This window comes from Protopterus annectens, chromosome 2.part1 (genome assembly GCF_019279795.1).
Source record: "Protopterus annectens isolate FY-2018-M chromosome 2.part1, PAN1.0, whole genome shotgun sequence".
NCBI classification, from domain to species: Eukaryota; Metazoa; Chordata; order Ceratodontiformes; family Protopteridae; genus Protopterus; species Protopterus annectens.
Window position 1 is genome coordinate 1,472,621,953 of NC_056729.1, and position 22,482 is coordinate 1,472,644,434.

At 39.7% G+C, this 22,482-nt stretch overlaps 1 protein-coding gene across 1 annotated transcript in view; it reads right to left on the minus strand.

Annotated features, from left to right (window-relative positions):
• Positions 1 to 22,482, minus strand: part of FAM114A1 (family with sequence similarity 114 member A1) — a 1,202,629-nt gene that overhangs the window by 492,619 nt on the left and 687,528 nt on the right. The window contains exons 6-7 of the mRNA XM_044062942.1: positions 18,082 to 18,216; positions 7,044 to 7,196 (exon numbers count right to left, since the gene is read on the minus strand). Coding sequence (XP_043918877.1) covers positions 7,044 to 7,196; positions 18,082 to 18,216 — 288 coding nt within the window. The remainder of the gene's footprint in view (positions 1 to 7,043; positions 7,197 to 18,081; positions 18,217 to 22,482) is intronic.

The window sequence follows — 22,482 nt, forward strand, 5'->3', positions numbered from 1 at the left end:
GATCCAAAATAGGTCTCAGGGCCCCTGTTTTCTTTGGCACTAAAAAGAACCTCGAGTAGACTCCAGACCCTCTTTGGTCTAGGGAGACCTCGTGGATGACTCTTCTGTCCAGCAGCTTTTGAACTTCTAGATGTGTTAACTCCCACTGATTGTGTGGAACACCAGGGAGACATTTTCTTTTGCTTTGGGGAACTTGTAAAAAATGTAATGAAATATCCTCTGGATATGATCCTTTGTGATGGCTATCCAGGCTTTTAAGTGCAATGAGAAGCAGCCCCTGACTGCCTCCAGAGAAGGACTGCTGAAAGGACCTGTCTGAGAAGGAATCTTGAGACAGTTGATTCTGTGGACCACCTCTGCTGCATGGGTGGCATCTTCCATTGTAGCTAATTCACCCTCTGCCTTTGAGGTCAAAGCGTCCGCGTAACTCTTGGAAAGGTCCCTGAGATTTCCAGAACCACATCTTTTTATCACCACACTGACTCCTGGAAAAAGTTCCCTGTGGGTAGAAAAACAGATTCAAACAATAAAAATGTGGAACAAGCGATAAGGTGGAGAGAGCAACACCAAAGCAACAGCAAAAAAGAAAATAGTCTCTCCACACCGTCAAGCCAAATAAAATTTGTTAAAAAATGACAAAGCTTTCGGATATAAAAAACATCCTTCCTCAGTGTCTTACACAAAAGAAAAATTAAAACCAACATTTATACTAGTAGCACATGACACAGCCATTAATTGATTAAGGTGAACACCCACTTCTTAAAGATACAGAAACAATGATAAAAGGGATAAGAAGTATATACATATCTTCCTCTCATTTGTTTCTAATTTTTCTTTGTTTATTTTTTAGAATAGGTTTTAGTATAACTTGTTTATTTAAGCCCAGGTCTTTATCTGCTTCAAGCCTCACTATCCATTCATATTCTTTCATATCCACATTATTAACATGGTCTCCACGTCTAATACCTGGGTATACAATAGACATGACCCTGAAGTCAAATTCATTAGCAGCACCCATTGCAGAAATGTGGCAAGCCAGTGAGTTAGTAGGTATATTTCTACGAATCTCCGATCTATGCTCAATAATTTTATCTCTCAAGTGCCTTACTGATTTGCCCATATAAAATCCTGAACATTTCTTACATGTGACAAGATATATAATACCAGTGGTATTACACGTCACTGTACAGTGAAAAATAAATCTCCTGCCACTCATAGGATGTATAAATTCGGGGCACTGATTAATACTCGTACAACATGAATAATTGTAACATGGAAAAGTGCCTTTTTTCTTAAACTCAATTGCTTGTGTATTATTCAAAGAAAAATCTTTGTAACATAAAAGTTGTTCTAAATTCCGACAGGTAAACATATGTTGGTCTGGGGGCCATTTCTCATGACCGGGTATAGATTTCAGGACAAACCAATTTTTTCTTATAACATTCTCAATTGTTCTGCTCATTCTATTGTATGTCATGAGATATCTAAGGGGTTGTCCATTACCAGGACTCATGGTGTCAGTACTGGAATCCTCTAACAGAAAAGTAGGGTCTGGCTACACTGTCCCTTAGTGTCAGAGCATCCCTCCAAGCTGTCTCTATTTCTGTCATATTGTATCCCTTCTCCACAAAACTTACAGTCATTTCCTGCATCTGAGCATTACATACCTCCAGCTCTGTACTAAGTCGACTAGCTCTTAAGTACTAACTTTTTAGGATACTCTTGAAGGTTCTCCTTGAGTGCATACTTTTTTATGGATATATCTGTTTACTTGGACATCCTTCTTATAGACACTGGTTTGTAAACCATGATCTGTAAGCATCAACTGTATATCCAAGAAACTTAGGGATTTATCAGAGAACTTCATCTCAAATTTAAGAAATTCAACAGTCTCCTTCAAGTATGTATAAAAGTTTTGTAGATCCAACATAGTACCCTGCCAAACTAGGAAAATGTCATCCACAAAACGCTTATAGATTGAAACATTCCTGGCATAGGGGTTACTTACACCATATATAAAGTTTTCTTCCCATCTGCTCAGTCAAGTTAGCATAGGTATTTGCTACGGCAGTGCCCATAGCAGTACCCGAAACTTGATGGTAAAACAGATTCCCATGGCAAACAAGGTCTTTCCATCTTGCTCACTAAAGGAAAGCATCTCTTTTGGCCCAAATAAAGATCTATCAAAAACAGCGTTGATGGATATCACCTTGAAGGTCTCCGCAAAATTACACAACCACATCCAAGCATGTCTCCTAATGGCTATGCCTGAACCAGCCACCCATAAGGAACATTCAGCTGCGTGTGAGATTAGCCTCATGGACGCATCTGTAATGGATTGCAGGGTGGCCACTCATAAGGAAAAGGACTTTTGTTCCTCTGAGGAGATGGACCCAGGAGTAGAGTTATTGAGTTCCTTAAGTAAATCCTTCTGTAATCCAGTGAAATGTGCTGGGTAATTCAGCAACCATATGACAAAGGTCACTGAAGCATACACTCGCTTCCCAAACCTTACTCCCTATTATGGGGACGGACAGTGGAGCTCTGCTCAGACAGCTCCTTTTTGGTGCCTGCCACAACAACCATGGCATCTACAGGGACTCTGTTGATCCAGGGTTGTCTGTTGAAGGGAGCACTCAAAATTTTGTCCAGGTGTTGTGGATCAGTTCCACAAAGTTCAGTTCCTTCCAAGTCCTGTGGGAGAGAAAGTCTATAAGCTCATCCGGGGGGGGGGGGGGTTCCAAGAATACCGATTCCTCCGGATCTCTAATATGTCTCCAAACAAGACATCCTCAGGTGGAGATCTAGGGGCCCCTTCTCCTTCATCAAAATAAGTGTCTTCTGTGAGGGATTCTTGAGGGGAATTCAAGTGTCTCATCATGCATGACCTCTTCTGAGGAACCTCTTCAGTGGGGTGTTCTGGAGAGGTGTCAGGAAAAAGCGGGGAGTTCCTTGGTGGGAACTGCTTGGAAGCTCATATGGGCTGGCTGTCCTTGAGGTGTAGGATGATTAGACTCAGACACAGGATCCAGTGACAGAACAGGGATTGGATCCAAAGGTGCAAGAGTCAAAAGTGAGAGAAAACCCTCTCCACCACTTTGAAGGAGGAAGGACCAGGAGAAGCTGAGGACAGTCTGACCAGAGCTGAGACTCACAGCGCAGATGATCCAAGGCCCTCCCTGACTCTCTGCTCTGAGGGAGAAGTAGGAGCTGAGCTGTCAAACACCAAAGCCCTAATGGGAAGCAATAGTTCCAAAAACTTCAGAGTCAAGGTCAACCCCTCAGATCTGACGTCGACACTTTGGCTCCAAGCGCCATCATGCTCCAGGGGTGTAGGAGCCCACTGGATCAGGGAAGTCACCAGCGTGGAAGTCAGGGGTATCTTCGGATCCAACAGTCTGACTCTCAGGGATCTTGGATATAAGGGTTTCAAAACAGCAGGTTGGATAGGAGAAGGAGTGATAACAGAATGGAATGAAAGTTGAAGCTCACGGATCTGATGGGAGAGGAAGCCGGAAAGAATCCCATCTGGATCTGTGTACTGAGAAATTTTCTCATCATCCTATCCACCTCTGCCTCAGAAAGACTTCAGGAGGACCTAATGGAAGAAAAAGTGGAAGGTGGCCTGGAAGACTTTTTAGGAGTCTCTGGAAAGAAGGTAGACCTCAACTGCAAAGATATAGAAGCTCTGAGGAAATCCTTGGACTACTGAGCTGAGGAGACTTAGCCATGACAGACATGAGATCCAAAGACTTCGGATCTGAACTCTTGGAAATCTTCTGAGGTGGTTCAGAGGGAAGCACTGACATTGGAGACCATGCAGAGGAGTGTTTTCGGTGCTCACTGGGCTCCTTGAACTTATGAGAGGGTGTTTGAGTCCCTGATGTGTTAGTACCAGATGAAAGAGCAGAAAGTGGAAGAAGGCCTTCCAGTACTAACTTATTCCTCCTATCAGTTATAGCCCTGGTATTAAAAACAGCGCAGACAGAGCAGGAGTTGTCCAAGAGTGCTGGGCCTAGACAACAGATGCACTCACTGTGGGCATCACAGTTGTGTATTTTATGCCTAGAGGAAGTGGACTTCTTGAACACAGATGGCTTTTCAGCCATCTGTAAGAAAGAAAGCAACAAACAACAAAAAAAGTTTTGTTTTTTTTGTTTGTTTTTTTTTAACAGGACCTTAACTCTACAAAAAATAAATAAAATACCAACAATGGTAAAAATCTTCTTTCAGCTTTTCCTGGTTAGGGGTCGCCACAGCAGTATGCAAATGATTCACAGTGGATTTTTACGGTGCCGAGTTGCCAGCCCGATGCCCAACCTTCAAAGAAGGTACACCCATTCACGCATGCACCTACCTGCATGACTTTAGATGTCACTCGACCGCGGAAAGGACATGCAGACTCCACACAGAAGGTGCTCCAGCCGAGAATCGAACGGGAGAACCTCTTGCTGTGAGGTGACAATGCTAACTGCTGCACCACCGCAGCCAACAATGCTAATAAAAAAAAACTTAGCTAAAGGTAAAGAAAGATTATACCAACAATAGTAACAAGACTACCGAAAGAACAAATGTTAGAGAAAAGTAGATAAAAGGTAAGAAAAAAAAGGAAGGGTAAGAGATATATATGACAAATAGAGATAAAGGTAAGAAATCACTACAGGCGATTAAACTACAAAGAATTTCGAACTTTGTACTCACAAATCAACCCACTAGAGCTTGAGAGAACACAATTCCAACCGAATCATAGAGTGGCAAACAAGATCTGAAGTTACCGCAGTGGTCAGGAGCATTATGTGCAAGGGATGAGCTTGAGAGTTGGATCCTAGAATCTAGAGGAAAGTGGCCAAGCCAGATCCGGGGATCGGATCCAAACCCATTCTTTAAGGAATGAATGAAAATGATAACATCAGATCAAGTGACTTACCATGTTTGACTAAAATATTATTCATTACCCTACAACTCTCAAGCTTAAACTGCCCGCGGTTCAACTCTAACAATAGGAGTTCCTCAACAGAAAATCACTCTCGGTGAATTGTGCTGGATGTGATTCAATTTCAAAGGCAATTTTCCCCTTCTTTGAGTTGTGTGGCCATGTAGTTGGTATATACAAGTTCAGGGGATGTGGTGTGTGTGTGTGTGTGTGTGTGTGTGTGTGGGGGGGGGGGGGGGGGGGGGTCAAGCCCCCATGCAAAAATTTAAAAAAAGTGATTTTCAGTAGTATTTTTTTTTAAGCGAATGCAGTTTAGGGATTCTGATCCTCAGTAAATTTGCTTTTGTCCACTCATAGTGGAAGCAATACTAACAGGAAAGCTAAAATTTACTTTACTCACCCTTTCTATCAGACTGGTGATGCACATAGGTAAACTTTTCAGAGACAGAAAATATATTGGATGGTTCTTGATCTCCTTTGAAGGCTTTTATTGGACATTGGTTAGCCTCTATGAAAAGTGGGGACTGATGAAAGACAAACGTCCTAGTGGGAATGTGCATATTTACCTTTTTCATGTAATGCTTTCATGAGTTCCGAGGGAGGGCTCCTTATGAGATTAGATAATGCAAGTCACAACACTTTGAAAATAAAACTGCAATTCCAGCAAAAAAAAAACTGTGAATTTAAAAACCTCATTATTACATGTTAATTCCATTTTTGTTAGGGGGGATGGCTTTACTCCCTGCTCCCCTTGACAAAAGAAGCAAATACACTTAAAGGAAGAAGCACAAATGCAAGGTAAGGTTCTCTCAAGGATGTTTCTTCTATTGCAGGCATTTTTACTGGCAGGACATTAGTTATACCAGTGTCCATTCATATTTTTATAAAGTACAGTGATCACGATGGAAGTATGTGGCTGTCAGCTGAAATATGCTTTTTCTTTCACTTTCTTCATAATCGGCCTGTATTATGCATGTATAAGTCAAACCTGCTTTTTAAGGCTAATTTCACAAGTATATACGGTAAGTACAATACTGTAGTATCTTGAAGTATTCCCCCTACTTCAACACATATCAATCTTGGAAAAAGTATGTAGAAGTAGCAGTAGTGTGGAGAAATGAAACACTGAAAGTTATAAGGAAATTAAAGAAACCTCTTAGCAATACTTGCTGTTTAAGAATGTTTGCACACAAGGTTACCTTATGTGAATGCTGGCAAGACCATCCCATGATCTTAATAATAAAATGTGCAAAGCAGATCCAAAGTATGGCTGGGAAAGAAGAAAGTATAAAGTTGGTATACCCAATGCAAAAAGAAATGGTATGATTTACTGTTGTCACTTCCAGAAACAGATTATCCCCAAGTCTACAGTGTCTTGTACCTCCTCAGATTGTTAGTCCTTACATGTGGTTAGTAGTTAGTGGTATCTGGTTGAAGTGACAGCCAGCAGTGTGCCGCTACATCAGGATATTTTCTGCCAGGAAATTATGTGCTGAAGATTCATGTCAGTGTGACTTACAATAGCCTCTGTTATGTCAAGCATTATTATTATCAGTAGTACAGCTGTTTAGTGTGCTCTGGCACTTATACATACACAGGAGAAGAACTCTTTGACTAGGAGATTTACATTAGTCTAGCACTGTGTATCAGACTACCAGACACCTACAATCTTGTGTGTGTGAATCAGAGTAAACAGAACAGTTCGCTTAGAAGCACTTTTATGAATTTGAAACTGCAGGACAACAAGTTGTGACCGACAAACTGTTTTGGAATCTGGCCCTGAGTTTTTGTCTCAAGTCTACTTATTTCTTACTGGAATAGGGGATGGCTTCTTCCTTAAAATGAACAGGATAAAGCAGCCTTGACAGAATGAATGAATGAATGAATGAATGAATGAATGAGAAAAACAGATGCTAGCATTACTCCATGCAAATGCTTCCATTTTCACCAATAGCTGTTTCTTTTATTATTTGCATTTTGTTATTTAAAATATTATTTTTTGAAGAACTGAAACCACTATCAAAATGAGACAAAATGTCAAGAAAACATTCATAATCAATGCGTGAATATTCATCTTGTACACAACGTGCATCTTTAAGTGGTTATATACCTTTGTTTCACTCTCATTGGACAGAATCTCCAATGCTTCTAGATGTGCCAGACCTTGAAACTCATCAAAAAGCATTCCATAATGGGCTGTTCTCTCAGCTATAACCTGTTGACCTCGTCTCTGTTTTTCTTTCTCTTTTGCTTCTCTTAACATCTGTAAGGAATACAGCAAACAAGAAAAATACAATAGGGTTTCACTTCTTCATTCTGTATAGCCCATTATTTTTTAAAAGAAAACTCATTTCTTTACTTCATGGTCAGAGGACTGCCTCAGATTTTTATAACTTGCCATAATAATAAATTAAATACATTTCATAAAATGTTTTACCACTATACAGAAATATTAAGCAGGAAATGTAGAGAGCTCTTTCATTGAGGGTTTTATGTTTTACCTATGTTTATAAATAATACACTATACTAGCAGCAAATAAAGCAATCTCAAAAATGTGACAGTTCTGTTTGGCTGTATGCATTTTGGCAGGATGAGAGGACAAGCAGCCCCAACACATCATCTTCTGTGTGCAGTGTGATTATGAAGCTCAGTGGGAATGAATAGCTGATGGCAGTCAGTATACAAAACTTCACCAAACATACCCTGCAATGCCTGGTACCTGTTTAATGACAAGGGGTAGCTGGGTAAGACATACAAGAAATTGCCCTGTTCACCGACAGGTTGGGTCAACTAAGTGACACAACAGATTGTGGCAGTCTGTCTTTTACAACTTCTATTCTTAAGAAACTTCAGTGTTCTTAAGGGATTATTAATTTGTACAGAATTCTCAGCAGGTGCTATGGAACGGTCAGTTTACTATGATAATGTGCAGGAGGTGAATGGAGAAGTTCAGATATGTTTCATCATCATCATCAACCCCCTTCTTCCCACTTTATACATGGGACAACCAGGGTATAGTGTCAGATGTTGCCATCTCTGTCTATTCAATGCCATTCTTCTGCCTTCTTTGACACTCACGTCTGACTGTTGCAGGTCTTCCATCATGCAATCCACCTACCTCTTTGCTGGATGCTCGTTTCCTTTTGCATTCTTCCTGTCTGTCCCAAATCTTCTTCACCAGATTGACTTTCTTTTCTGCACATGTGCCCGAACCACCGTAATCTGTTCTCTTTGACCTGTTTTGCAACTGAAGCTAATTTGGCTTCTGCTCTTATGTCCTCATTTCTTCGACTGCCCCACATTGTGCATCCTACCAGGCAGAGGTTCATAGGTGTGTACTAGGCTAATGGCCCTGTAGCATTTACAAGCCTAGCCCATAGGATTACCCTGGCATCGTGCCACCTGACCTGAGTTCCCAGTACCTCTGTCGAGTAGAGCCACTGGACTGATCCCTGGGGTGAATTTTCTATTTCCCATCCACTCATCAATATTTCTCTTGAAGAGGGCCAGTGAGGCGCTCCGCTTGACATGTATGGGAAGTCTATTCCATAGCATGGGCAGTCTCTGGGTTATGAACCTGTCCCTCCAGCTTGTTCTGTTGATTGTGGTAAAGAGGTTGAGGTCTCTGGAGTGTGTAGTGTGGAGGGATTGAGATTTCTTTAGATGAAGCATTTCTAACAGAGATGGGTCAGACATGGCTTTGTAAGTCAAGCACAGAACACCTCTAAGTAGGCAATATGAGACAGAGAATAGTTAGAGTTTTTTGAGTCTGTCCATATAAGACAAGTGTTTAAGGCCTAGGATCCTCTTTGTGAGGTACTTTTGCTGCCTTTCCAGTTGTTGCAGATGTCTAGTGAGGTACATGCCAAATGAGGCATTCTACACGATGACTGGCCTAATGAAGGAAGAGTAGAGGGAGACAATGACCTCTTTCTTCCTGTATGCAAAACCCTTAGTAATGAGATGTGCCACAGAGAAGGACTTTCTGACCATATTGGCAATGTGGTGGTCAAAATAGAGGTTGCTGTCAACCTGTGTTCCCAGATCTCTTATAATGCCTTCTGTGTTCACTGGACTACCATCGATGTTGTAATTCATGGGAACTGGGTTTTTCCCAAAGAGGATGATGACACAATTTGGTTCTGACACCAGTGGTTGGTCTCAGTGAGACTTTTCTGTAGGATGTCAACATCACTTGGGGAGTTAATTTTGGCTCCCAACTTGCATTCGTCTGCGAACTTTGTCAGTCAGAGTCCATTCGTGTTTGCCTGGACGTCAGAGAAGTAGATACCAAACAGGAGAGGACAAAGGACTGAACCCTGTGGGACTCCACTCATGAACAGTCATCAGTCTGACTTGGAGTCAGCTACTTTCACACTGTGGATTCTATCTGTGAGCCAGTTTGCAACCCACCTAGTGATATAGGGGTTTGATGCCTAGCTTAGTGAGTTTTTCTGTGACACTTGAGTGGGGAATGGTATCAAAGGCCTTGGCCAGATCAAGGTAGGTTGTATGAACCACCTTGCCTTCATCCACAGCTCTGGTGACTGACTCAAAGAAGTCGACCAGGTTGAGCAGACATGATCTACCCTTCACAAAACCATACTGTGTGGGATCCAGAGTTTGGAGATTCCCTAGAGCCTTGTTTATTAGGTCCATGATGATATGTTCCATAGCTTTGCATATCAGACTTATCTGGCTAATGGGAAGATAGTTCCCAGGGTCTGTAGTCGCTCCTCCTTTGTGGAGAGGGATGACTGTAGCAGTGTGCCATTCGGTAGGAACAAAGCCTGAGATGAGGCTGTGATTGAACAGGGCACACAGGTGAGTGCCAGTTCACTTTGTAGTTCATGTAGAACACAGCCAGGGATACTGTCAGGTCCCATAGAAGCTGTATTTTTGGCCTTGGACAGTGCTGTTTTCACCTGTGCAGCAGTAATACTGGGTGCCTGGCAATCTACTGGTATTGTGATTGGTCCTTTGGGGGGGGGGGGTAAAGTTGGCACTGAATCTGTCGGCCAGTATATTGGCAATATCTGTTGGCTCGGTATAGGAGGTGCCATTGTGCAACTGCTCTGAGCAAATCTGGGTATTGCCGTGGAGATTCTTTACATAACATAGTAGGCCTTGTGCTTGTCTTTACTATCTGCTGCAATTCTGTTTTTCATAGCTAACTTTAGAGGATTTGATGAGGGATCTCAACTTTTTGTTGAGGCTGATAAGGGACTTTTTCCAGTCTTGGGACTTCACCTCATTTTGCATCAGTCTGCAGGCACTTCATCTGCATCACTTCTAGCTTCCTCAACTGCACTGCTTTTAGTACCTAAGTTTCTGTACCACACAAGTAGTACTGGCCACACTACTGTTTTGTACGCATCATGTTTCAGCTTCTTTAGCATTCTTCTCATTGCCTGCTGATCTAGCTTTGATCTCCTAATTCAGACTTCCCTTCTCCTCAATCACCCCTCCCAAATACTTGAAGCTGTTAACCTGTTCCACTATTTTCCAGTCTATCACAATTCTCAGCTTCTTCTGATTTCCCCCATTTGTTGCCATTACAACTGTTGGTACTTCCTTATTACAGTGGCCCCAGCGATAATGGCCTTGGACAATGCAGATCAGGGATAATGTGCACTATTTTTAAAATGGTTTCTCTCTGCATTGGATGTAATGCACAGCACTGAAAATCTTAGTGTTATGTTGTATGCTTAACTCATTAGAAGAAAACCAGACCAAATGTTAAAAAAAATACCACAAATGAGAGTAAATTTACTGCCAGAAATCAAATGATGTGCATCAGTAAATACATCAGTATATTCCTGCCATGGCGGTCAAACTTATGACTGAATATGAGCTGTTCACTGCCCAGATTTGTTTTTAAGCCTGTTTTGACAAAACCAGGTCAGCAGTGAACTTCTTCACTCATAAAAACAAATACAACATTGCTAGTCTACCAGCAGCAGCAGCAAACATACTTTAACCTTGTTGCCAGGATATGGGACGCTGTTATTTGGAAATGAGAGGAAGGGTGCCAGTGATTAGCCTCACTTTGTTCTGGTTCACATTAAAAAAGTCCTATTTCAACCAAAGTCTGAAAGACAGCACCCCTTTAATACGTAATGATGCTGAAATTTAAACTGTAATAATACATCGGCTACTCCCTTATTATACACTTTTCTTAACTATATCACTAAGGCTGCTATCGCCAGGGCCACTATAATAAGGAAGTACCCATCTGTCTTATCTGTACTCAGTTTCATCCCATGTGCCTTCAGTTTTGCATTCTACACCACACCTCATCCTTCTCTTAAGTTCATACTCAGAGTCTGCTTATAATGCCACATTGTCTTCATACAGCACCTTTATTGATCTGTCCCCTCCGACCAGTTTGCTAATGTACTCTATCATTAGTATCAACAGTAGTGGGGTCAGAGGTGAGCCCTGGTGTACACCCACTCCCACTGGGAACCCATTTGTGAGACCAAACACTGTTCATAATCAATCATCAGATCTTTCTCCATGTCTTGCATTGTCTACCTATGTTTCTGGGCCCACTGCAGGACTGCCCAAATCAGCTTTCCTGGAACCTTATCATATGCTTTCTTCAAGTCTAGCAATGCCTAGTTGGACTCTTCTTTATCTTTTTCTCAACTATCTGTCTCACTGCAAACATCAGGTCAGTCGTGCTGCATCCTGAACTGAATCTGAACTGCTCATCTCTCATCTTACGTTCTACTACTTGCATATTCATTTATCAATCACCCACTCCAGAACCTTCATGCAATGTGACAGACGTTTGGTACCTCTACACCACCCACAGTTGTTAATGTCCCCTTTGCTCTTTAACACTGGCACTAGTATGTTTATTCTCTAGTCATCCAGGGTACACCTTTCTCTCCACACTATGAGTTACCCTCAAGAGCCATTTCTCCCCTACATCACCCAGCATCTTTATCACATCTGATGTGACCTCATCTAAGCCTGTTGTTTTCCCTGACTTCATTTTTCTTAGTGATGTTCTTACTACTTCTATGGCAGGCTCCTCCCCTTCTGTCGTCATGGGCTGTGTCTGGGGTTTTCTTCATCCAGAAGCTGCTGGAAGTATTCCTTCCAACTGCCATTGATGTCCGGTGGATTGGTGAGCAAGTTGTTGTTGCCATCCCTTATGAACGGTGTCTTACTGTCTGACTGTCTTCCTTATCTTTCTGTCTTCACCCTGCAACCTGATATAGTTTCTTTGTGCCATCTGTGTGTTTACACATGCATTAAAAAAAAAGGTGATACTGGTCACTGCAGCATTTGAGAAGCATGTTGGCAACTTTTCTTTTGTTTAGACTATTATGTGAAGATGTAGACCAGCTGATGTAGCTGGAGTCCAAGAAGCATGTTCATGACTCACCTTTTGTTAAGACTTCATTTAAATGAACCTGTATTTACAGGACACTGCACTGCTTTTCATAGGAGGATACTGTAACCCTTTTAACATCTTCCAATATTACAAATCAGGTCACGGCATACAAGGTTCTGACAATTCTGGCTCTTGTGCTGCTACCACTCTAACAACAGTTTCTTTTGCTGATGCTGTTAAAATACTCTTAGTGCATCAAATCCAAGGCACGTGTTGCTAGATCTATCAAGTGAAGAAGTGTCATGATGCTGTATGGATTAGATACAAAGACAGGGCTGTCTCTTCCCTAGAAACAGTAAGACTGGGACTATGCATTTCAGGAGCTCTGACATCACATCATTTTATCACCACTCTGATTAGGAACAAAAGGTTTCATACAAGTTTTGAGCACATGCATCATTTGCAAGAGTTTTTGAGTATATATTATTTAGAAAAAAAAAAACTTTTCTCTCAAGTTACAATGACTTATTTATATAAAAAGTGACACTGCCATTCACGTCTGAACTTACTCTGCAGTCAGATGTCTGATCCTGGCTATGCGGTCACTAATTATATCTGAGGTTCAGAAAATGCTTGATGAAAGTGAAATGTGGATAAGGGGCCAGGAGAGAGATTTTTTTTACAAGCTAAAAGGTTCCATACACAGGCATTTGCTAAATATAATACTGTTACATAATCACAGAGATGGCATACCACCAAGAACTATCTAGACATGGTTACACAGATTAGAGTCCTGATCACTGATTCAAACTGTACAGTACATGTCTGTACAACAGGAAGTAGGAGTGAACACACTGCATGTACTGTAGGGATAAAATGTTATGTGACATCTGATAAGAGGAAAGTAGTCTTAACTGTAACATGCACTGCTGAGTTATGTTTCTACTCATGCCTGCTTCTCTGCAGCCATCACAAATGATAAGAGAGATCTAGGTCTGCAGCTCTATCTTCTAACAGTAATTATACTGGGGTGGGGGCTACAATGGTGCAAGCAGAGCATGTTCCTTCTTTAGTAAATCAGTCTGAAATATTACAAAGTTACAAGTAATGATCAAAGGAATAATATGTCAGACACAAATGGCAGAAAACAGGTATGGTCCTGCAGGATGACAAGAGTCATCTAAGATGGAATGAGTACACCCAGTGAGGAAGCCAGCTGGAAGGCCTCCTGCTGCAGATGTATAAAATATGACCTACTAGAAGGAGGCCTAGGGCTAGACTCAGAATATGTAGAAGACAGTACATCTCTCAGCTTCCATGGGAATGCCTGAGGATCTGTCTTGATGCACTCTGGTTTATTGCTGAGGATAGAAAAGTCCAAGTCTGCCATGCTCAGTTTTTTCAAAGGCAACAGCTCTCACCAAGAAAATTGGTTTTATGTGTGGATGGGCACATGGCTGTACAAATGAACACAGATCATACAGTATTCTACAAAACTGTCTATTATGTAATGCTTCCAAAATTTAGACTTTCCCAGAACAAAATGAAGAACACCAGTCTAAAGATCTGTATGAATTTGGGAAAAAAAAATCCTTTTATTTGAACATTAATGGACATTAACAAATGAGACTCTTCCACGCTAACTAGTTATATAGCCCCATGCTTTGTGTAAATTATTACTCTTTACATAATCTGATGTTTTACAAAGCAACCTCATGATAAATGCCTTGCGTGACTGACTCTACCCTGAATAATGAATGAAAAATGTCAGTGAACCAAACAATCAACAAATAAAATATAATAAAATAAAATAAACATTAGTCCGTGAAATATTCAAATATAATCTTGAGAAAATAGGAAATATGGGTGAAAATAAGAGTAAGTTCAGTTCAAGTCAGTGTACAACACAAATGGTTACCATACCTCTCAACCGTACCAAATTTCTCGGTAAATAACGGTTTTGAGGGCAAAATACTGGGGTGCCACGAATTCCCACATGGCCCCTTTAATTTCCGAATTTCCTGGGTTTTTTACTCCTGATGTCATCACGTGCAGGGCGTGAGTGATGATGTCAGCTTCTGCAGACCGGTCTGTGTTCAAGCAGGGCACAGCACATCTTTCTTCCCCAGCTCCTCCCTCCTCCAAGTAAAAAATGTAAACTCTTCTTTAACGGCTGCAGGGCAGGCATTAGTGTACTATAGTCTATGTTGGCAATGGCATTTGTGCGTGATGTGATTAGATTTTAAAGAAACAAATTTTTACTTAACGGCAGGTACTTTTATTTAACAACTGCAGCCTGCACTTTTGAAACGGCAGGAGAAACTGTGTGTACTGCACTTCTGAAATGGTAGCATCCGCGCTTTTCTTATTTAACCACTTAATGCTGCAATCCCACTTCAGTTGTCTAATTCTAGTTCTTCCAATGTAACATATGCAAAGCATATAAACACGGAGTGCCGTGGTCAGATATAAGCTGCTATTTTGCTACTCTAACAGAAATATATTTAATGAAAACAAGGATATGAGCTGCGATTTTGCTAAGTACTAAATGTCTATTAGAAACCCAGCCAAGTGTGTTTGTGAAAAAAATCACAAACCATTACACTCACTAACAATACCTTAACGCAAATCCATTCCAGAAATATTTTCTATCTTTAAAAAACATGTAAACTGTACATATTCAAAGACCAACAAATCTGCTCTGGAATTCTGAGAGACGACAGGGATGTGCTCTCTCTTTATGTGAAGTATACATATGTATGCAGACACAGCCAATCAGTAGTACATTCAGAGTTTCGCTCTCCGTTTGAAATTGGTGTGCTAGAAAAGGGTTAGTTGTGAAATTAAAGGTGAAAAAAGCACTTTAAAGTGGACTGCGCCACACAAACTTATTTACGGTATTATGCTGCTTTAAGTTGGGGTGCGATACCGTACTCCGTTTCATCTACATCGCGTTTCTGGAATTGCTTCTTATTTACATGTTGCTGACTTCTACAGGTGAGATTAAAATCAGTTGCACTGGAAATTTTCTAAAATGCTCATGTTTACATAGTAAATTGAGATATTTTGTCAACCACTCTGCTGCATTCATCTGAAAAGGGCAGGGTGATGGTTTATAATTGTGACGTGATTGTTTTTTATCGATTTATAATTGTGATGTGATTGTTTTTATAGTACTCTTTTCTTAAACACAATGTTTTTTATGTGTAATGTCTAGTAATAACTGTGGTGACAGAACAATGATCTTTACGAGTAAAAAGTGTAAAGAAAAGTTGGCTTAACTTGGCTACCTTAAATGCATATATGCTTAGACGGGGAGTGAAGTGTAACATTTATTCAGCAATAAGTACTGGATTCTGTCCCCCAAGCATTAGTAGAATTTAATTCCTTTCATGAATTAATTTCCATTGATAGAATTCCAGTGTGCATACCTTTTAAAGAAGTAGTGCGGCGGTTTGTTTTCGAGTTCCAAAATATAGTCTCTTATGGCCATGTTACTCTTCTGGCAATACCAGTTGCAGACTACACATTATAAAATACTTCCCTTTGAAATAATCTTGGAAACATATAGTTTTCCGACTCATTTGGTTTGGGAGTGGAACAGGTTAAGTGTACAGCTTTATGGTCGCAGCAATTAAGAGAGTGTGTTTATACGCTATGATGTATTTAGCAAAGACGTCTCTGGAACATCTAATCAAAGTGTGGTGGGACTAGTGTCCCTATGGGTGATGATAGGAGAGGATCAGATACTTTGTTAGTAGTCTGCATTTCTTTCAATCTGCAAACATTGACAAGAGGAACAAAGGCTCCTGAAAAGTAGGAATAGCCATCCAGAAATCTGGAAGCTAAATGACATAAAATGTGAATAATGTACAGCACGGACAGCCCACGTCTAGTAGTATTGTGGATATTAATCCATGTCAAAATGAGGCAAAATTATACGCATATTAAAACAAATGTAAAATATGTAGATCTTAATAAACGATACTGCACAATATCTCTCTTATAAAGTCCCATATTTTTGCTTCTGAAAAAGGGAATTGTAACATACTCGTCCTCCTATGTTATATATTTCACAGTTGGAGGCTGTGGCACCTAACAAAACTGGCAGTGGTAAACTGGACTTTGCCACAAATATTAGGTGCTAATCATATGGCTGGACTGGTCCACGGTACCAGTTTCAGCAATGACATTTTCCAAAAATGTCAAAATGAAATAGACTTGTCCACTGTTTCCAATAAATGTTGTGTGTAGGCCTACTGTTCTAGGATCCCAGTAATTTTTTTTTTAGTGGTTGGGCTGTTCATATTTGGTGTGGCCTAACAAAAATGTGAGCATGGTATATCAATATTGTACTTCTGAATTTGTGCTTCTCATGTTGGGGATTGCACAGTAAGGAGATCTCATCTTTTTGTTGGGTATACGGTAAGACGGTGCTTTTGAATGTACCTAAAAAGCTTAACTGTTTAGGAAAAGCAATGAATTGTTTTTAATGTTTTTATAAAATATCTTTTTTACTTTCAATGGAAAGTTGTTGGAAGAATGAATGTAACATGCACACACCTTTAAAATGTAAGTATTTTGATAACTGGAAGGGATAGCTGAAACAAAAGCTGCAAATGAAGGTTAGTTTGCTGGGGTTTTTTACCTTTTTTTTTTTTGACTGCGGAAAAAAGAGATGGACAAACTCTAGATGATTTTTGTAGCCTTTAAAATGTCATTGTTTTGGTGGCCTTCAACTGTTAATCCAGCTAGCATTTGTAGTTTGCTCCTGAAAACTGGTATTGGCAGGAAAAACAGTGTGCTTAGTGTACTTAACTTATTAACTTAACGTGTGTGAGAGGCACTTTTACTTAACAGCTGCAGTCTGTACTTTTGAAACGGCAGGAGAAACTGTGCTTAACTTATTAACTTAACATGTGTGATTACTAGTACTATGTTGGCATTATTGTGTGTGATTACATTTTAGAGAAACAAGCTTTTACTTAATGGCAGGCACTTTTACTTAACAGCTGTAGCCTGCAGTTTTGAAATGGCAGGAGAAACTGTGTGTTTAACTTATTGTGTGCGATTACTTTTAACTGTGCTTCAGGAGAAACTGTGCTTATCTTAATGTGTGTGATTACTTTTTAACAGTGCTTGTGCTTAACTTTTTGGCTCTGCAGGCATTACTTAACATCAGGAGAAACTGTGCTGTCTTTGTGTGTGTGTGTCTGTGTGTCTGTGTGCGTTGTGTGTGCGCGTGTGTGTGCGTGTGTGCGTGTGTGTGTATGTGTGTGTGTGTGTGTGTGTGTGTGTGTGTGTGTGTGTGTGTGTGAGGAACGTTTGGGTCATACTTTTGGTCTGCTCCTCTTAAAATGTGTGGTTTTCTGGAAAATCAGTGAGAACTGAATTCACTAAATAATGATAGCCATTTAAGTTTCAGTCTTCTATATCTTTCAGAAAATGCATGGTAACACAAAACATTTTATTCTAGCAACTTTTCTAAAATTATACAAGCGATGTATAAAATGTTTCCCAGTGAACATCATTGCTACACATTAAAAAAATGGTTACCATTTACTACAGGGTCTGGGTTGGGGCCATATCTTGGTTGTCTGTTCTTCAGTTTGTGCTTGAAAGTTGGCATCCCACAATTCCACTGGAGTGGGTGGGGTTGCATAATTAGGTATGCAAATTTCATGTTAATCGGCGTACCGATTTGTACCTATTTTTCATGGGCCTTTGTCCAGATTTTTGATGTTTCCAGGTTGAGAGGTATGATGGTTACGCTTTCAAAACTTGTACTAAATAGTCTACCTGAGATAAAGACACAGTTCGCTGCATCAACGTCTTTGTCCTTTTGAATCCTGGGTCACTCTCTGCAAGAACGTTCATGGTTTTCTTGCCAATAAACTCTAGAGCATCAAGCCCTCCAGTCAGCACACTTTTTCCCTGCGAAGGTACAAACAAGTAAATGTTATTTTCTGAGCACTTATAACCAGTTATTTGTTTAATAACTATTCTTCAACTTCACAGGCCTGCTCCACTATGTACTCATATACATTGTTGTACTTGGGTTCCAGCTACTTTCAAACAATGTGTCAGTTCCTCTTCCAAAGCTGCCTATATGTACAACTTTGGCGGGAGAAGGAAAAGACATTAAATCTCCCTCATGTGGTGTCCTAAGACTTTTACAGTATGATTAACCTTGATATAAACAGATGTAAGCGGTAACTATTATGAAAGCTGTGCAACCTGTACCTCGAAATCACAAAAAGCAGTCTACAGGAAATTCTTACAGTTCTTTGTAAAACAAGTATAAACAAAAGACATTTTAAATGTGATACAGCAGCATTAGTGAAGGCTCAGGTTTTTACATAGACTTTTCTCAGTGTATACTCAGAAAATGGAGAATCAAACCCAGGTGTGGTGAATGCAATGTTGTGCAGGTAGTCTGATATGTTAATTTATGGGCTACTCACTCCAAGACAATCACAAATTGTAGCAACAAAACCAACCAAGGAATGCTTCATAAAGCACAGAAAGCCTTATATGGCACAGGAGATTTACTGACTATTAATACTATACAGAATAATGCACAAGCACTTTGTTTTACTACTGTTAAATCCATAAAACAGTACCCATTAGTTTTAAAAATTAATTTGCTTAAATTTAAAGGGTCAGCACAGGAGCAGGACCATGCTTGAGAACATGGCAATCATTAAATGAGCACATTTTGAGCATATTGAGTAGACACAGTTTACAGATGCAACTAAACTGTTTCCAAATCTGCCTAAGTAAATCAGGTCAAATGTTTTTTAGGTACTTGTCGCCTTTGATGACTAGGTCAGTCAAGCTAGGCATAGCCATTTTACACTTGAAACCAATAAAAACAGGCTTCAGCAATAAGAAAAACAGCTGCAATTACCAAGATTTGTAGCTAAACTATGCAACCATTTTTCTTTTATTTGTTAAACAGGTAAGCCAACTGTATGCAAGTGTCCATTTTTCAGGAGTGATATGGGAGCACTGCTTGATTAAGTGACTTCCTCAAAGTCACACAACTGGCATTGCACAAGAGATTACAATTCTTATAAAACATTACAAAATGGGCTGAAATTTGTTTACTGACAAAAAATCTCTAGAAAGAAAAGCATTTATATAACGACTGTGTTGCAGTACATGATTAAAAAAACAACTATATCACAGCATTAATGTGTGTGTGTGTGTGTGTGTGTGTGTGTGTGTGTGTGTGTGTGTGTGTGTGTGTGTGTGTGTGTACAAATAAATAAATATACAAATACATATTTACACAAATGTGTATGGAACCATAAACCTTCCAAAGACACTGAAAGTCAATCCTTCAATGATCGTCACCTACCAATCAAAAACAGTAAATACTTAACCACACAAGTTTGAAAAAACTATGTTTTTTTTGCAAGGGAGCAAACCTACCTGCACCACCACAACCCTGCTAACTATAAATACCAACTCTGGGATCGCACTACAGTGAAGAAAGGGCAGATTCCCTGATCTCCACCGTATCGTGATCTCATTTTGAAAACACTGGAATGGTTCAATCAGCTGTATTGGCGTTTTCGTTCAATGATGAAAACAGACATTGATGAAAACTACTGCTCCCATATTGATCTCATACAAAAAAATGAAATGCTGAAAAAGTTGAGACCGAAAATTCTGAAAGAACAACACTGACTAACTGAAAATAACATCGAAACACAGCAAAAGGCATCGACAACAAATGTTTCTGAAAGAGGGGAAAGGCCCCCTGCACCATCTGCACCCCTATTACTTACATATACCAACTCCGAGACTGCACTACAGTTGGGAAGAGGGCAAAATCCCAAAGCCAGTTCTACCACGGTCTCACACAACCACCTACCTCAAACAGTTGATAGTGTCCTTTTTCAATGTACTGGTGCCACCCTTTTGGGTCTCAATATCAGTTTTCTACAAAATTAGGTAGACCCATATATGAGTATATAACACTTTGTCATAATCTGAATAAACGAAACTCAGAAGATAAAAATAATAATAAAACACCTAGACTCCTTCCCTCTGTTAAAGCATAAGAGAATCCAAGATATCTACCCATTCCTCAATAGCGCAATTCATGAATTAAGACGCAATCTAAACTTACCTAAAGCAAATATAATAATTTAAAGACAAATCAAAGAGGTGTGTTCCAGTTACCTCCAAAACCTTACCATACTCGAATGTGACATTGAAAACTGTACCCTACTTTGGAAGACTATGTTAATGTCAAGGAAAACAATAACGAACTCATACAAAATGATAGGGGAAATCAAATTCCAGAAAGACTTTCTCTAATTATTGGAGAAAACTAAAACCTGATATGGATGACCAGCAAATAGAAAAGGCAATCAACTTTACATTGAAAACTATTCCACTTAAAAAGCTCTCTTACACGCAACTCATGATTAATAATATCGCTTATTTCACCCCAGCAATTCTTCACAAATTCAATGCAACTAAGTCTCCATACTGTCCATACTGTAAAGACCAGATTGCAGACCTAATGCATATATTCTGGGGTTGTAAATGCGTTTTCAAGCTTTGGAATTCCCTTAAGTTACAACTGCAACAAATGGGGTACCAAGCATCAGCACTAACATGGGAATTTACTCTTTTACACATCCTCCTGGCCATCTCAGGAAAACAAGCTAACCCACGTATAACAATTTTCTTATTAATGTAGCTATATATAGCTCGCAAACAATTAGATTCTGTAAGTATCTCTTGGGAGGAATTCAATAAATCTGCTATTAAACATCTATTAGCACATAAAATAGTATTGGACAAAAGAAACAAAAATATGAAAGCCTGAGCAATCCGGGAGCAGTCCTGTAACATCTTATTAGCATAAAGCATCAGGTACACCATATATTAAATGAACTGGAAGCATTCCCACGAGAACACAACTTAACTATGGATGTAGAATCATTTTTGTATGTGCTATTTTTAGACTAACGAAATTAATTGGGAAAGCATCTTTGTATAAATTGTAATTAGGTATGTTGTATGACCTACATGTTTCTACTTTATCCACAATGTATAACATGCAAATATGGTAATTTTGTAAAGATGGAATGGTTATGGTTTTTGCAAATGTAAAACGAAAATAAAAATTATTGAAAAAAAAATAATAAAACACAAATTATCAGTGTTTTTGCTGGGGGGACAAGCCCTCCACAACCCCAATACCCCAACTAATTACATGTACAACCACAGAGTTTCCGCTATGGTTGGGAAATGGAAAACTCTCCACTTCCCACAGTTCATGATCTCGCACAGAAAAAAGCTATCAATGTGAGATCAGCTAATTTTCGATCAGCTGTACCAACTTTTTATCTGTGTGATGAACACATGATTTGACTACCTCAATTACATCCATATATATATATATATATATATATATATATATATATATATATATATATATATATATATATATACTTCAGAAGCTCGAAATACTGAAATCCCGAATTTCAGTATCTCGAACCCAAGAAGTCGAATCCAAAAAACAATGAAAACTAAAAACCGCAAAATTCAAAACCTTGAATACCGGCAGTTTTGAATTTCGCAGTTTTAATACACACACACACACAGACACACACACACGCGCGCGCACACACACACACACACACACACACACACACACACACACACACACACACACACACACACACCATCCACCACACAAACACACACAATCACTCTACTACATGTAAGCAGGGGGGCAAGTCCCCTGCAACCCACCCCCCCCACTTAAATATTCTCACTCCGAGGTCGCACTACATACAAACACACACAAAACACCGCCACACAAGCTACTTTCTCTTCGCACACACATCACAGCAACAAAACACACTGACACACACCACAGCCCCTACCCAAACCCCTTAACACACACACACAAACGCTTACCTGAATACATGACTATAGCGGAACTTTAGAATCGCGGAATTCAAAACCTTCGGTATTCGAGGTTTTGAATTTCGCGCTTAACTTTCGCTATTATGTGGATTCGGCTTCTTGGGCTCGAAATACTGAAATTCGAGATTTCAGTATTTCGAGCCTCTGAACGGAACCCATATATTTACATATATTTTATATATATATATATATATATATATATATATATATATATATATATATATATTTACATATATACATATA